We start from the raw sequence: 18,260 nt of genomic DNA on the forward strand, positions 1-18,260 counted from the left end.
TATGATCATAAACGGAGCAGCAGCCTGGTATAGGAAAGCCCAACAAATTTCAGTTATCAGTAAAGTTTCGCGAATTCAACAAGTAGCTGGATTAGCAATCTCTGGTGCGATAAGCACAACGCCAACTCTAGCAATGGAGGTTCTGCTTGGCCTATTTTCTCTGCATTTGCAATTAGATAAAGTGGCTAGAACAACCATTTACAGATTTAAGCAATATGCTCAAAACTGTTCTGACATATCCTACCAATGGGCTGCGGAAGACATTATAAGCACTGATACTGTGCTATCAATGCCGTTAGATTTGGCGGAACCACTATCAGTGATTAATGCTTGATACTGGCAGTCCTGGATCGAAAATGAAAATTCTCTGGTTCAGGCAGATATTTGCTTGTTCACAGATGGATCAAAAACGCCTAAAGGGGTAGGAGCAGGAGTATACTGCCAGACACCTCGAATTAAGCAAGCTTACAGCCTGGGTACGTACTGTATTCCAGGCGGAAGTATTTGCTATTGACGTGGGTGCTAAAATCCTTCTTGAGACAGGGATGAAGAACATGACAGTACGAATTTTCTGAGACAGTCAAGCCGCTCTCAAAGCGCCGCAAGTCGTGAAAACGGTGTCGGCTCTGGTTAATGATTGTAAGAGAACATTAAACACACTCAGTTGTGATAACGGAGCTTCTCTGATCTGGGTCCCAGATCACTGTGGGGTTGCTGGCAATGCAGTGGCAGATGAGGTATCACGAGAGGGTAGCGCTAAAACGTTTTTGGGGCCGGAACCAGCAGTTGGTGTATCATTTGCGATGGCCAAATATAGGATTGAACTGTGGGCTGAATGAAACTTTGCCTACTTTGGACCAGTTCTCCTGGAATGAGACATACTAAGGTGTTTATTAACATTGCCACTGTCAAACCCGGGAATATTTTAGGACTTGCTCGTAGCAGCATAAAAGTTCTAATGGGTGTCTTTACTGGGCACTGCCGATTAGTAGGTCTGCCTACCCGATATGTAGTCTATGTAATGTAATGTAATCATTAACAGCATCTTTTCTGCCAGGTAAATGCAGTCATCTGCAAGCAGAATTACAGTTTTCTATTGATAATTTCTTGTTTTTCTTAACACTGTTTAGTGTTACTTAGCAGATTCTATTCTTTTATCAGCAATATATCGTCTTTATCAAGTAGTTTATCAAGTAGCCTTCTATGTGCGATGTCTAATCTTTTGCAAACATTATCTAGTCTTGAATTAGCAATATCTATTCTTGTATTAGCAACACCTAATTTTCTCTTAACAGCATCTAAATCTCTGACAGTACTTAATCTTCTGCCAGTAGTATGTAATCTTTTCCACCAGAACCTAATTATCCATTAGTGCATCTAACACTCTACCAACAGCATCTAGTTTTTTGTTATCAGTACCCAATCTTCTGAAAGCAGTACATCTTTAATTAGGAATATTTGTCAAAACCTCACTTTGTGGCTTAGATATGCCACCAACAAGATATTAGTCTCAATGAACCAAGAACCTTGCCCACAATGGATATATTAACTTATAAAAACGTTGCGTATCATTGCGCCTTACAATTTTATTAAGGAATAAAAACTCCCGACTAACAATTACGAGGATAACTTTACTATAATGATATGAGAAATATAATACTTACCCATAATCAACATGAGAAGAGGAAGAGTTGATAAACAAATTAAAACGATGGTAACCACAACTAAAATGTACAAAAAGAACTTACTACTACATCATTTACAAAAAAAATTGATTTAAACCTACTGGTTTTGTTGACTATATTCATAGCTTTAATAACAAAATCGCAGGTACCATTAGCTTCTAAATTAGCATCTTTAAGTTGATAAGCAACCGATCCATAAGTCGTCAATGAAATCCCCAATCCCAATCCTTGCTCTCCATCGTATTTTTGTTCGGCGCATAACCTCTTTTGTTCGTCTCCGGAAACCTATGGAGGACATAACAACAACTTCCTTTGTTTAGAGAGTTTGTTAAGAAATGGACGTAATTTGATAATAAAAAAGGAAACCGTACCTGGCTAACCGAACTGCTTGCTCTTCTACTACCCCCCTCCGACAATCCCTGGTTACTCGTATATCCCATGTTTATTGCTCCTCGAGAGGAGCTTCTGTACGGCGAGGTGCTTCTCCCTCCACCGACCATGCGAGAACCTGTAATACAAATATAAATCACGAGGTGAGATCGAGAAAGGTTCGTAAATTTACACGATTTATTTATTTATTAATTTATTAATAAAATAAATTTACCTGAAGGATTATCAGCACTTGATCTTCTTTCACTAACCGGTGGTTCTTGAAACGTTAAAGTTAAACTTCCTCTTGGACTCTTCCCAATTTCTTCAGCAACTAAATTATTTCTAGCCAAACTCCCTCTAGGACTCCGATTATGGTTGTTACCTTCAGGTCCTATACTCCCTCTTGGACTTCTTTCGGAATGATACTCACTTCCTATACTCCCCCTTGGGCTCGTTCGAATATTCAAAGATTCCGGCGCTACACTTCCCCGTGGTGATCTACTCACATCATTAATCGGTGCCATACTAAGTCTGGGACTTCGTAAATCTCCCCTGCTTATTTCTTCTTGAGAACTCAACCCATTTTGGTTCCAAATACACGAATCTGACGGTGTTAAACTTTGTCTTGGACTTCGATTAGTATCGGGTACTAAAGAATTTCGCGGGGAGCGATTAAAATCGGGGGAAAGACTTATTCTAGAACCGTAAACGTTGTTGTCCGGTACCAAAGAATGTCTTGGGCTTCGATTTGAATCGGGAACCAAAGAATTCCGGGGTGATTTTAAATCACTCGGAACCAAACTATTTCTAGGACTCCTATTGTAATTGTCGTTTGGTACCAAACTATTTCTCGGGCTCAAAGCCGAATCCGGAACTAAACTATTTCTGGGCGATCTTGAGTAATCGTTAGGAACCAAACTATGTCTCGGACTGCGATTTGAATCCGGCACCAAACTATTTCTTGGACTTAATGCGATATCGGGTGCTAAAAAATTGTTTTCATCCGAAGGAGATTCGCGATCTTCTAAGGAAATGTCTGGTATTATACTGTGTCGAGGGCTACGATTTAAATCAGGTTGAAGAAACCCTCGAGTACCATCCACCGGGGAAACTGCAATACTCGCCCTTCTACCAGGACTTGTTGCAGCTGATCTTGGCGTTCTGATTTGACTCGGAGAAGAAGCTGTACTTCTTGAAGCACGACGTCTTCTGGAAGATGTACTTCGATGAAGCATTTTCTTTTTCGTTATTTTTCAGCACATCTAAAATAATATTAATTTTATTTGGACCGCGTTATGCATCACTTGACTAAGCGACAAATGAACAATGTTGAGAAAAACGGGATTTTCCTTTTCATCGATTTTTTTTTAATCAATGTGAAATGACCCAAAAAACACGTTAAAAATAAAAAGAAAGTGCTGAAAATGACTAACACTAGATTAACTTCAGTTATAAAACTTCTATTATATGATAACTAACTTCAGGTTTAAAATGTCAACCTCAATTTTGACATATTTGTAATCTTCATTAAAAATCCTTTAAAATGAGTACAAACACGACATATTTATCTTCAATATTAATGAAGTTATGGTCAACTTCCGGTTAAGAATGTCAACGTCAATTTTAACATTTGTAATCGATCAAAAATTTAAAGGTTTTTTTAAATAAAGAGTACATCATGAAAGAACACCATGAAGTTGTCCATTTTATATGTTGAATTACTTCAATACCCTTTTTATGACACTTTTGACATTACACAACCAGACATAACCTCATCACGTATCAGTTGTCTTAGTGACAGGTGAAGTTAAAATCTACGATATTAAAATCTTAATTTTAAGTCCTAATTTTGATTCTTTAATTTAAAAATTAATTAAGATTTTCTTAATTATTAAAAAAATATTAAATTTGCAAAAGAAAAATCTTATTTGTAATTATTTTCATTAATCATTTTTAAATTAATATTTTACCGATAGATGGCACTTTTATAATTTTTGATAGTTACTGTCGTATTACAGAAAGTTGCTATAATTTAAAAGAAAACACAGAGCTTTTACGTCAAAACGAAAATATAATAGAAAAAAATAAAAAATTAAGGTTGGTATTAATATTTAAAAATTAAATTGCTATCTTCATTGTTGCTAACTTCGGGTTTAATGCTTTTTATTCTAATTTTTTTGTTTTTTGAGATAAGTACGTCTTGTTTGGACTCATTTTAAAGGTTTTTTAATAAAGAATACATCATGAAAGAACACCATGAAGTTGTCCTTTTGTCTATTATACGATAACTAACTTCAGGTTTAAAATGTCAACATCAATTTTGACATATTTATAATCTTCATTAAAAATCCTTTAAAATGAGTACAAACACGCCATATTTATCTTCAATATTAATGAAGTTATGGTCAACTTCCGGTTAAGAATGTCAACGTCAATTTTGACATATTTGTAATCGTCGTGGAAAATCCTTTAAAATGAGTCCAAACATGATACGTTTAATTCCAATATTACTCGAGATATAAGCAACTTCCGATTTGAAATGTCAATGTCATTTTTACATATTCTTAATTTTTATAAAATGTCTTAATATTTGTCAAAAACAAAAATATAATAAAAAAAAATCAAAAATTAAGGTTGGTATTAATATTTAAAAATTAAATTGCTATCTTCATTGTTGCTAACTTCGGTTTTAATGTTTTTTATTCAAACTTTTTTGTTTTTTGAGATAAGTGCGTCATCTTTGGACTCATTTTAAAGGTTTTTTAATGAAGATGACAAATATGTCAAAATTGACGTTGACGTTTCAAACCGGAAGTGATTGTATCTCCATTAATGTCAAAGTTAAACATGCCGAGTTTGGGCTCATTTTAACTGATTTTTTATGAAGTTGACAAATATGTCAAAATTACTAGTTAAAACTTGAAACTTTTTGGTTTTTTGAGAAAAATGCGTCATGTTTGGAATCACTTTAAAGGTTATTTCATGAAGATTACGAATATAATAATAAAATGACCCAAAAAATCATGTTAAAAATAAAAAGTAAGTTCTGATAATGAGTAACACTAGATTAACTTCAGTTATAAAACTTCTATTATATGATAACTAACTTCAGGTTTAAAATGTCAACCTCAATTTTGACATATTCTTAATTTTTATAAAATGTCTTAATATTTGTCACAAAAAAATATAATAAAAAAGATCAAAAATTAAGGTTGGTATTAATATTTAAAAATTAAATTGCTATCTTCATTGTTGCTAACTTCGGGTTTAATGTTTTTTATTCTAACTTTTTTGTTTTTTGAGATAAGTGCGTCATTTTTGGACTCATTTTAAAGGTTTTTTAATGAAGATAACAAATATATCAAAATATAAAATATAGGTATTTAAATAAATTAACTTCTTTCTCGATAAAAATTTTAATATAATCAGAACCGGTTTCGGCTAATAAGCCATCATCAGCTGAATCTACAATATTAAAATAAATAAATAACAAGAAATTATCTTAAAACATATGAAAGACTTACCGTCAAAATAAACAAAAAAGAACAAAAAACTCAGACATAAGTTAAAAACTTAAAATTTTTTAAAGTAAAAACTAATATGAGAAACTTTAAATATAAAATGAATTATACAATTATAAACTTACATTACAAAATACATTACAAACGACAAATGAAATGACAAACTAAAATAAAATTTATGTAACAAGACTGGATTAAAAGAGAAGGAGTGATATTAACGAAGATAGTTGAAAAGTGGTTTGCGCTGCAATTCGATTTATAATAATCAAAAAAGCTCTAAATTGGCACGATTACTCTTCAAATGCTGTCAAATAGATTGTCATTTGCTGTATCACAGTATCTTATACAGATAGAGTTGGAGATACAGTTTGGATAAAAAATTTAATTCTCTCTCTGGTAAAAAAAATATGGGCGTTCCATTTAAAATTCTCAGCTTTCTTGGCATTGAATATAGAGAAACGATAATTCAATTTTTGACCATCCCTGTATAAGATACTCTGATACAACAAATGACAATCTATTTGATATCATCTGAAGAGTAATCACACCAAGTTAGAGCTATCTTGAATGAATATTGGCTGAGATATGGGGTTTAAAAAGCATGGTGAAATTTACCAAACAAAAACTTAAAATCAAAATAACTCGAAAACGAAAAATGCTAGGTACCAGTAACATTTATCAAAGTCAACACATTGTTTCGCATACAATTAAAAGGTGCAATAAAAACTATAGCATTCCATTTAAAATTACGAAGTTGAGGTCTACTTCCGGTGGACCGGAAGCGGCCACCATCTTGAAAATATCTTAGATCGAAAGACCGGTATGATCCTCCCATTTAAGCTAAATTTCAGAAACGTTGATGTAATGGAACAAAAATAAAACGGGTGTTGTTGACTTTTTGGAGCACACTGTATGTCACAAAAACAAAAATATAATAAAAAAAGATTAAAAATTAAGGTAAGGTTGGATCGCTTCAGAATAATGTATTCTCCAACCGTATAATGCTGTGATGCGGAAGATACGGGACACGCTGTATTTTTATTGAACTAAAACTAGAAAAAAACTTTCAGTTGTCAATGTCAACTTTAATTTTATTATTATATTCATAGTTTTCATAAAATAACCTTTAAAGTGAGTCCAAACATGACGCATTTCTCTCAAAAAACCAAAAAGTTCGAACTTTCAACAATTAATTTTAACCTATTTGTCAACTTCATAAAAAATCCTTTAAAATAAGTCCAAACTCGACATATTTCACTTTGATATTAATGGAGATACAATCACTTCCGGTTTGAAACGTCAACGTCAATTTTGACATATTTGTCATCTTCATTAAAAAACCTTTAAAATAAGTCCAAACATGACGCACTTATCTCAAAAAACAAAAAAGTTTGAATAAAAAACATTAAACCCGAAGTTAGCAACAATGAAAATAGCAATTTTTAACTTTTAAATATTAATACCAACCTTAATTTTTGATTTTTTTTTATTATATTTTTGTTTTTGTGACAAATATTAAGACATTTTATAAAAATTAAGAATATGTCAAAATGACATTGACATTTCAAACTGGAAGTTGCTTATACCTCGAGTAATATTGGAATTAAACGTATCATGTTTGGACTCATTTTAAAGGATTTTTCACAACGATTACAAATATGTCAAAATTGGCGTTGACATTCTTAACCGGAAGTTGACCATAACTCCATTAATATTGGAGATAAATATGTCGTGTTTGTACTCATTTTCAAGAATTGTTAATGTAGATTACAAATATGTCAAAACTGAGGTTGACATTTTAAACCTGAAGTTAGTTATCACATAATAGACAAATGGACAACTTCATGGTGTTCTTTCAAAGTGTATTATTTATTAAAAAAATACCTTTAAAATGAGTCCAAACAAAACGCACTTATCTCAAAAAACAAAAAAGATTGAATAAAAAACATTAAACCCGAAGTTAGCAACAATGAAGATAGCAATTTAATTTTGAAATATTAATACCAACCTTAATTTTTGATTTTTTTTATTATATTTTTGTTTTTGTGACAAATATTAAGATATTTTATAAAAATTAAGAATATATCAAAATGACATTGACATTTCAAACCGGACGTTGCTTATATCTCGAGTAATATTGGAATTAAACGTATCATGTTTGGACTTATTTTAAAGGATTTTTCACGACGATTACAAATATGTCAAAATTGACGTTGACATTCTTAACCGGAAGTTGACCATAACTTTAATAATATTGTAGATAAATATGTCGTGTTTGTACTCATTTTAAAGGATTTTTAATGAAAATTACAAATATGTCAAAACTGAGGTTGACATTTTAAACCTGAAGTTAATTATGACATAATAGACAAATGGACAACTTCATGGTGTTCTTTTAAGATGTATTCTTTATTAAAAAAAACCTTTAAAATGAGTCCAAACATGACGCACTTATCTCAAAAAACAAAAAAGTTAGAATAAAAAACATTAAACCTGAAGTTAGCAACAATGAAAATAGCAATTTTAACTTTTAAATGTTAATACCAACCTTAATTTTTGATTTTTTTTTATTATATTTTTGTTTTTGTGACAAATATAAAGACGTTTTATACAAATTAAGAATATGTCAAAATGACATTGACATTTCAAACCGGAAGTTGCTAATATTGGAATTAAACGTATCATGTTTGGACTCATTTTAAAGGATTTTTCACGACGATTACAAAAATGTCAAAATTGACGTTGACATTCTTAACCGGAAGTTGACCATAACTTCATTAATATTGAAGATAAATATGTCGTGTTTGTACTCATTTTAAAGGATTTTTAATGAAGATTACAAATATGTCAAAATTGAGGTTGACATGTTAAACCTGAACTTAGTTATCATATAATAGAAGTTTTATAACTGAAGTTAATCTAGTCTTAGTCACTTTTCAGCACTTCCTTTTTATTTTTAACGTGTTTTTTGGGTCATTTTCACATTGATTAAAAAAAAGTCGTTGATTTTTAAGCCACATGATGATTTTTGAATTTTTCCCAAGTTTCTTAATATTTCTAACTTGTAACACTTCGTCCTTAAAAAATTTATGCCACGACTTACAGAAACAGATAAGTCTTATATTTTTAGAGAGATAAAAACGAAAATCGCGTTTTTCTCAACATTGTTCATTTGTCGCTTAGTCAAGTAATGCATAACATCGTCCAATTGCACTTCCATCTCGTGCCGCGTTACTAGGTTGAATTGTATGATAAATATTGTAATGGTGATTCTCGTGTAAAGTGAGTTTCGGAGATGAAACTCACTTATTTATCTACACGTAAAGCAGACTGGACTGCTGTGTAATCTCAAAAAAAGTAACTAATTAATATGTATTATACATTGTGTGAATTCAATGCTGTATTTAAATCAAAAATAACATTTTCTTGGGTTTTTATTAAGAAGAATATTTCTATCACCGAACGTAACATTTATCCCGAAGGATCTCGCGTGAAATGTACCGGAAAATTGTCTCCCATTCTCTCGACTCTCGTAGTAAAACGAAATTTTAAAGGCGAAAAGGTGTTCAAAAAAGATAAAGAACGTGTTTTATATTAGTACGCGATCTTTTTTCACAATTTTTCTCATTTTCCTTTTCTTCCCCCAAGAACAATTTACTTAAAAGCACAAAAAGGCTCATCGAGAGGGCGACGCAGAATAACGAGCAACATTGAGTAATAATAAAAATAAACAACCAACTCGGTAACCCGAAATTACCTTCACAACGAAAGGTTATTAGTTTCGGTTTTGTGTGGAAACCGCGGGTAATGATATTGGAAATGGGAGAGCGTGTAAACAAAATTATCGATAACGAGGGTTGTTAATCTATCAATGCGGGTAAAATCGTATTTGTTATAATAATTATTTATTTTTAACTCGATAAAGTATCCACTAAGTTTCGCTAAGACTTTTCAATGGATTTAAAGTTAAATCCGAAAGTTACTGAACGCGTTTCGTAGTAAAGCAAAGTTTGTTGGGAAAGAGAAATTTCCTTTTTGTAAGGGTGAAAATTAAATCTTGTCCCTTCCACATCGCATATGGCAATTCAGGATAAACCCTGAAACGTGTGATAAAAATATTTACTTTTCACCGGGTTTCAACCTATTTTCATTCAAACTCAACTATGCCACGCTCTGCTAACTGAATACGGTTTATTTACTAAACTGTCAACCGTTTGTTATGCAGACGCACGGCTAATTGATTATTCCACCTGTAATCTGTGTATTCAGGACACCGAGTTTAATGGGGTTGACATTACAATTGTGAATTAATTAATGCGATTAATACAATTTGAATACACGGTGGTGTTTAAATTGAAACAAAATAACAAATATAAAATGGATCATCACTTGACTAAGCGACATTTTATCGTTTTTAAGTAATCTTAGAAAAAATGCTGAATACCGAAAGATCTAAAATACCATTTTTGTTTTATAGGATAAAGCTAAGCGCCAATCTGTGGCATTAATGCAGCCGAGACATAATCTCAAAAGAAAAGCTTATCAGGAAATTCTACTGCATCTTGAAAACAAATTTATACTTGGAGGAGACTTTAACCATACGTCTTGGGGTTTTCTGAACTGAAACATGCAACAGAGGCCCTAAATTGTGAAGTGCTCTCGACTGGTAAGCTAACTTATTGGCCAACAGAGAAATAAAATTCCAGACTTGATTTTTTTATTACGAAGAATATATCGTTTAACTTCGTAAACATAAAAGAAGAGTTAGGGCTGGACTCACATCACTCACCAGTAATTATTACTCTAAATAACAAAGAAGTCACTAACTAGAATCTATTTCAACAAATATTAGATAATAAAATTCATCTTAATGTTCTAATGAAAACTAATGAAGACATTGACAAGGAAGTAGGAAAGTTATGAAGACATACAAAACTCAGCTTGGACCTCAACACCTATTTTAACACCAAAACCTAAATTAACCACATATCTTAAATTCATTGGAGACAAAATTGCAGAAAAATGGAAAAGAAATGGTGAACCAATAGAATTCCTAATAATAAAACTAAATTAAATACTGATTATTCTATGTGGAAGCCAACAAATTTTCTGATTAAGTAAGTATCTCTAATCACTAATCACACTGTGTAATACTAATTTCTGTTATTACGTTATACAATTCAATGCTATACATAAACTTTTGCCCACCACTGTAAATTAATATAATTAGATGCAATACAATTAACGATTGTGCTATTTGGGTTGTCTAATCAACTTTTTTTTTTATCACACTTCATTTTAAAAATTGATTTTCAATCAATTGAAATTGATTTTACTCAAATTTTAACTTCTTTATTATTGATATCTATTAATATTAATTTTAAATCTTAAAAAAGTCATTTTTTAATTAAATTACATTAAAATTTATCGCCACATCTAGCGTCATTCAACTTAAATTATTTTTTTGACAGTTCAAAATATTGGTTGCTTTTCGTACAATTATAAAATTTAAAATCGTAGTAATGAATCAAAATATAATCAAAGTCCGTTTAGATCACGCAAACCATTTATTTGAAGTATTTATAAGTTTCACGAATTTTATTTTTTTCTCAAAGAACTTGGAATACACTCGCTCCATCTAGCGGTGACAATATTAAGTTAAATTAAGTAGTATTTTTGACATTTAAAATCTTGTGATTGCATATCTTCCGAATAACTTCAATTTTACGTGAAAAGAAAATCAAAATACGTTTTAGAACACTAAAACTATGTATTAAAAGTGATTATGTGGTCCTCGCAGATTTCTTAGGTTAATTAATTCAGTTTTCATCGACTCCTCACTTCTCAACATAACCCCACTTTTTAAGGCGTCAATTTTAAACTTTAAGGGATTAATAAAATCGGGATGATGCAGTAAGTAGACTAATTTTAATTCGTTTTATCAACCACATATAACAAATTTTCAAGATTTAATGAAATTTTAATTTTAGATTTATTTCTGGATTTTTTGAGGTTATAATAAAGTGTCAACCGTTTGGGCTGCGTTCATAAAATTAAAAGGAGGTGAGTTAAAATATATTTATTGGATATTAATTTTATAAAAATGAAATTTTTTTAGCAATGTAACGAATAAAAATATTCTGCATTAAGACAAATTGGGTTAGATATCCAGAGATTCGGTTTTTCCGGTATAAAAACTTGGAATACGCTCACTCCATCTAGCGATTTTAGCTGTGACAATATTAAGTCAAATTTAGTCGTATTTTTGACATTTAAAATCTAATGATTGCATTTCGTTCGAATAACTTCAATTTTACGTAAAAAGAACAGAAAAATCGATCAAAATACGTTTTAGAACACTCAAACTATGTGTTAAAAGTGATTATGTGATCGACGCAGATTTCTTATATTAATTAATTCAGTTTTCATCGACTCCTCACTTCTCAAGATAACCCCACTTTTTTAAGGCGTTAATTTTAAACTTTAAGGGATCAATAAAATCGGGATGATACGGTAAGTAGATTAATTTTAATTCGTTTTATCAACCACATATAACAAATTTACAAGATTTAATAAAATTTTAATTTTAGATTTATTCCTGGATTTTTTGAGGTTATGATAAAGTGTCAACCGTTTGGGCTGCGTTCATAAAATTAAGAGGTGAGTTAAAATACATTTATTGGGTATTAGTTTTATAAAAATGAAATATTTTTAGCAATGTAACGAATAAAAATATTCTGCATAAAGACAAATTGGGTTAGATATCCAGAGATTCGGTTTTCCCGGTTTAAAAACTTGGAACACACTCACTCCATCTAGCGATTTTAGATGTGACAATATTAAGTCAAATTTAGTCGTATTTTTGACATTTAAAATCTAATGATTGCATTTCGTTCGAATAACTTCAATTTTACGTAAAAAGAACAGAAAAATCGATCAAAATACGTTTTAGAACACTCAAACTATGTGTTAAAAGTGATTATGTGATCGACGCAGATTTCTTAGGTTAATTAATTCAGTTTTCATCCAAGGTCTATAGAACATAAGGTTACCCAATACCGATTCTCCTCCTCTGAGAGGCAAGGTGGGTCAGTGACGTAGCTGGTTCTATGAACAACACAATACCACCTATACTGTGGTACAGTCTATATAAAATATTTAAACCTCGCATCGTGTTGTCACGTATAGGCACATGTATAGGCTATCTTTTATTCTGACTGTATCGAACCAGTGACGTCAATTTGCGGGGTAATAATCGATACTACAGAGGCATAGGGAATGAGGTAACCTTATGTTCTATAAACCTTGGTTTTCATCGACTCCTCACTTCTCAAGATAACCCCACTTTTTTAAGGCGTCAATTTCAAACTTTAAGGGATTAATAAAATCGGGATGATACAGTAAGTAGATTAATTTTAATTCGTTTTATCAACCACATATAACAAATTTACAAGATTTAATAAAATTTTAATTTTAGATTTATTCCTGGATTTTTTGAGGTTATGATAAAGTGTCAACCGTTTGGGCTGCGTTCATAAAATTAAGAGGTGAGTTAAAATCATATATATACTATCTTCTATATCGCTGACTAAGGCAGCAAAAGAGTGTAAACACTAGAGTGCAGATATATATATATCTGTCTTTGTCGTACCCCCGTCGACTCAAGAGACATGTGTGAACACGTGATGAGTACGCTTTTATCTTATTGGACGGTGAATTAAAAATTAATAGCAGCTGATGACCTTGATGTTTATAAATCAACAAATAAATGTTTGACATAAACATAACCTAAAATCTAAATATTTAGTTATGTATATTATAGGTTTCATGTGTATAATAACATAATTATTAACATATTTTAGGACTAAGCAATTTAAAATGTAATTGTTATTTGTTAAGAAAGTGAAGCAAATGTGTTAAAAGTAAAATAAAAAAGAAAAAGAGTAGTGGAGATATTTTTGGGTCCTAAAAATTGGTTGAGCAGGTAGAAGGAAAGGTCTCAGTGTAATAAAAAAGAATTCAAAGTCCTCCTTTTCTTGAAACATTTTTCTTTATAAACATTTAGAGTACATATACTCTAATTTATTTGATGCATCAGTGATAATTTATAGTTAAAGTAAACCATCTATAATAATAATTGCATTTTAAAGCTGCATAAAATACGCGCGAAACACTTCAAACTCTTTAAAATTTACGATTCGCGCTAGCGCTTTCGCGACACGGGGGTACGACAAAGACAAAACATATATCATTCCGTCTTCTTTTGATGGAAACGCTCGCCACTCATTGCTTAGATAGGGAGTCAGCGATATAGAAGATAGTATATATATGGTTAAAATACATTTATTGGGTATTAGTTTTATAAAAATGAAATATTTTTAGCAATGTAACAAATAAAAATATTCTGCATAAAGACAAATTGGATTAGATATCCAGAAATCCGGTTTTCCCGGTATAAAAACTTAAAACACACTGACTCCATCTAGCGATTCTAGCGGTGACAATATTAAGTCAAATTTTGTCGTATTTTTGACATTTAAAATCTAATGATTGCATTTCGTTCGAATAACCTCAATTTTTCGTGAAAAGAACAGAAAAATCGATCAAGATACGTTTTAGAACTCTCAAACTATGTGTTAAAAGTGATTATGTGGTCCACGCAGAAATTAATTCAGTTTTCATCGACTCCTCACTTCTCAATATAACCTCACTTTTTTAAGGCGTCAATTTCGAAGTAAAATTAATAAAGTCAGGATGATACAGTAAGTAGATTAATTTTAATTCATTTTATCAACCGCATATAGCAAATGAAATATTTTTATCAATGTAACGAATAGGAATATACCGCCTAAAGATAAATTGGGTTGGATACCCAGAGATCCGGTTTTTCCCGGTATAAAATATTAGGGTCATATTTCTCGGGGAGTATTACAAGGAAGAGATGCAGGTGTTGCGGCAATTTCACCATTACTAAAGTTATTCGAAGGGGAACTATAACTACATACATTCACAAAACGGAAACGTTTTTGTTATATTAAAATTTTTTCTTGAATTTTCACGCTCGTTTAAATTTTATTTTACGGCGGAGGAAGTTATCGCGCTTTAAAATTTATTAAAAATCGATTAGTTTTATCTTGGAGGTGGTCTTAAAAAGTTTTTAAAACTCCTTTTAAGATTTTTATGGGTTATTCTGGTTTTGAAAGAAAAAAATAGATAAAACGGATGGAGTTAAACTTAACGAGAATTTAAAATGGGAGGAGAATGGAAAAATACGATAAAACAATAGAGGATATTGGATGGAAACCGAGTTGCAGTTTCAATTTCCAAGTTTGCAATTAAATGTCACTCACAGTTGTGGTACTCGATGCGCATTTCAAAAAAAAATTTTAAAAAAAAACTAGATCCAGGTGAATTACAAACAACAACAGCTGGATTTTTTTTTTGATTATAACTTTTTTGACATAAAAGGAACATAATTTAGAAAAATCAAACTGCACAAAATTGAGAGATTTAAAAGTCAAATATAATTTTCAGAACAAAGGGCAAAAACATAAACAAGAACTTCTACGCTTTTAGTTTCCAAACGAGTTGTTTCCATTTATAACGAAGCCTGTATAAATTACCATTCCCAACATAATTGAATTGTATTTTTCTGGGAAAACGTAATCAACATTTAATTTCACACACATTTTTCATTTTATTATTGTTTTAACATTTTCCTTTTGATTCGGTTTCTTTCTGTTTGTTCTTGAATAGGGTTCGGGTTAATACTCTATTTCGTCAGAGACGAACTGAGTACGCTTTGGGATCGTGGCGAAAACCGTTCTGTTTGGGGGAGAGAAAAACGAACAAGTTTCACATCCAACCCCAACGGGACCGAACTTGTACATACACGAACACTTCGAAATTCTCCCAGGATCGTAGTTCTCCTTTTCGATACGCCCCGGGAGTTGAATTTCACGACGGGATTTTCGTCTATTTTTATCGTTGTGATGTATTAAATTTATTTTTTCAACAACAAAAAAATTCGCAGAAAAAAAAAATAATAGTTAGTCGGAAAACAACTCGAATCCGATTTTCCTGGAAAAGTTATTAAAGTTATTTGTCGTTGGCAGTTCAAAGGGATGGCTTTACACCTGGAAAATCCGGTGTAAACTGAAAAATGTCGCCCCCTTTAACTAAAACGGGTTTCTTGAGATGTAAAGAATTTAATTTTCTCACTCCTTTCGTGGAAGGATTTCTTTCAATTTTCTCTTTGAAATGGATCAAGTTAGTTTTTGATGTCGTCTGTTTTCATCATTCAATAAACTTTTTAATAATTATAATTAAATTATAGTATTCATAAAATAACATACAAAGCGGAAGAAAGATGACAGACGAGCATAGTAGACTATATAACTTACTCTAGATCCATGATATATGCAATACATGATGTGAAGATTGATAATAATAATAATATATTTTATTGTCGTAATAAGCCATAACTACAAAACATCATTGAATGCATAAGAAATAAAATGAAATATCAATAATACAAATATACATTTCATGGCAATTACACACTACACATTACGCATTAAAATTGTGAAACTGAACTGTCGTGAGATATTCTTTTATTTTCCTCTTAAACCGTTGCCTAGACAACGCAGTTAGCTGCCGTGGTAGTTTGTTGTAGAGTTTTGGACCCCAGTAATCCACATACTTTTTCGTTGATGCAATTCTGTGGTATTGGTGTCGTGATCTTGTTAGATAGCTATGGGTGCCACCATTGGAGGGAAAACTATCTCTGTTATTATGAACATGCAGCAATGCCGTAAGTATATATATGCTTGGTAAGGTAAGTATATTCTCATATTTAAAGTAGTTCTTACAACTCTTTTGTAGTCGGAAGATCCTCAGAAATCAGATGCCCCATCCCAGAAAAGAACACCATACGACGCCACCGAGTGAAAAGATGCAAAGTATGACAACCTGGCTGCCTAGTGAGTGGCTACTTGTTTTAGTCTTCGTATTGCAAAGATAGCAGAAGTCAGTCTAGTGCTCAGATGCTCATCCCACGTCATTCCGCTGTCTAGATGCATATCCAAAAATTTTACAGTTGCAGATTCGAGTGGTCTCCAACACTATATGCTTTTTTCACTGTTTAGTTTGAGCAGATTATTACTGAATCATTCTTGAGTGGATAATATAGTTTCTTGTGATTTAGCCATCAAGGTATCCTTTGTATATTTATATTATATTTTATTTATTCAATAAGGTATAAAAGAGCGTACAAACTATCGTCACAAAAAAGAAAAAGAAAATAAAAAATTAGAATTCAAAATTTATAAATTCATTTATAAAGGTGTCCCAACAAGAGCGCCGGATTTAAATTTGCCGCCAAATTTTATTAATACGAGTTGTACGGCGTTTTTTGTTTGACAGTTGTCACGTATAGACCGCGCGATTTATGAATATGGTGAACTATTCAAACGAACAACGTCTAACTATTGTAAAAACACATTACAAAAATGGTAAAAGTTTTGCGAAAACTGTTCGCCAATTACGTCAAGTTTTCGGTTGCAATAATGCGCCAAATGAATCAACAGTGAGGCGTTTAATTACAAAATTTGAGACCAAATTTATGCTGGTGGATCAGAAGATCAATGTTCGTCGTCCTTGTCGGTCATTTGAAAATATAGCCACAGTAAGGGAATCTGTGGTCGATAATCCAGGAACTTCCATTCGGCATCGTGGTCAAGAATTAAACATTTCCAGAAGCACTATGCAACGCATTTTGGTAAATGATCTGCATTTGCACGCGTACAAGGTTCAATTGGTGCAAGAAATCAAGCTAAGGGACCACGCGCAGCGCCGTGGATTTGCTGATTAGGTGTTGGAACATCATCAAATTAATGCGGACTTTTCGAAGAAAATCATTTTTTCAGATGAGGCACATTTTCAACTCGACAGATACGTAAATAAACAAAACTGTCGAATTTGGGGTGCTGAAAATCCTTGTGTGGTACTCAATCAACCAATACATCCACCGCGAGTAACTGTTTGATATGCATTTTGGATTGGCGGAGTGATTGGACCGTATTTCTTTGAAAATGCGCAAACTGTTAATGGTGTGCGGTATCGCGAAATGTTAACGGAATTTTAGTGGCCCGAATTGGATGTCATTGATGTGGAGGACATGTTTTTCCAATAAGACGGTGCGACCTGCCACACAGCACGTGAAACAATGCCTTTACTGCAGACCAAGTTTCCGGGCCGTGTCATTTCTCGATTTGGAGAACATTGGCCACCAAGATCGTGCGATCTAACACCAATGGACTTTTTTCTTTGGGGCTATGTAAAGGAAAGGGGTATGCGAATAAGCCTGAAACAGTTGAAAATCTTAAAGAGGAAATACGGCGCGTTATTGGTGAAATACAGCCACATTTATGCGAAAACGTTATTGAAAATTTCAACAAAAGAATAACCCTGTGCCAGAAGTTTCGTGGTGGCCATTTGCCTGATGTTGTATTTCATATTTAATCGGAACTATTTTTCTTTATGTTGAAATCAAAATATTTGTTTAATTCAAAAAATAAATGTGTTTTTCTTTAAAATTAAATCTGGCGCCCTTGTAGGGACAGCCTTTAGAATAAAATTCTCCTTCCAGTAGGATTTTCTTCACTGCTTTTAAACCTTTTGG

The 18,260-nt window shown here is 32.0% G+C and overlaps 1 protein-coding gene and 2 long non-coding RNA genes across 6 annotated transcripts in view; 2 read left to right on the forward strand and 1 right to left on the reverse strand.

Moving 5' to 3' along the window:
* Nucleotides 1-12,502, forward strand: part of LOC111418586 (uncharacterized) — a 40,863-nt gene extending 28,361 nt beyond the window's left edge. For all 3 annotated transcript variants that reach the window (XR_011640155.1, XR_011640156.1, XR_011640154.1), the window contains 5 exons: nt 10,056-11,491; nt 11,569-11,641; nt 11,697-12,091; nt 12,169-12,238; nt 12,294-12,502. This is a non-coding gene — a long non-coding RNA (uncharacterized lncRNA). The remainder of the gene's footprint in view (nt 1-10,055; nt 11,492-11,568; nt 11,642-11,696; nt 12,092-12,168; nt 12,239-12,293) is intronic.
* The window catches only part of LOC111418585 (serine/arginine repetitive matrix protein 5-like), a 52,729-nt gene that overhangs the window by 17,066 nt on the left and 17,403 nt on the right, over nt 1-18,260 (reverse strand). For both annotated transcript variants that reach the window (XR_011640153.1, XM_023051123.2), the window contains exons 2-5: nt 2,290-3,319; nt 2,057-2,193; nt 1,787-1,970; nt 1,665-1,724 (exon numbers count right to left, since the gene is read on the reverse strand). Coding sequence is in view for 1 of the 2 variants with exons in the window: in XM_023051123.2 (XP_022906891.1) it covers nt 1,665-1,724; nt 1,787-1,970; nt 2,057-2,193; nt 2,290-3,292 (1,384 nt within the window). In the remaining variant the exon portion in view is untranslated. The remainder of the gene's footprint in view (nt 1-1,664; nt 1,725-1,786; nt 1,971-2,056; nt 2,194-2,289; nt 3,320-18,260) is intronic.
* On the forward strand, nt 12,893-18,158 carry LOC139429591 (uncharacterized). The gene is made up of 3 exons (XR_011640157.1): nt 12,893-12,978; nt 13,056-13,125; nt 13,961-18,158. It is a non-coding gene; the product is annotated as an uncharacterized lncRNA (long non-coding RNA).

Source organism: Onthophagus taurus, chromosome 3, assembly GCF_036711975.1.
Source record: "Onthophagus taurus isolate NC chromosome 3, IU_Otau_3.0, whole genome shotgun sequence".
In the NCBI taxonomy this organism is placed as follows: Eukaryota; Metazoa; Arthropoda; class Insecta; order Coleoptera; family Scarabaeidae; genus Onthophagus; species Onthophagus taurus.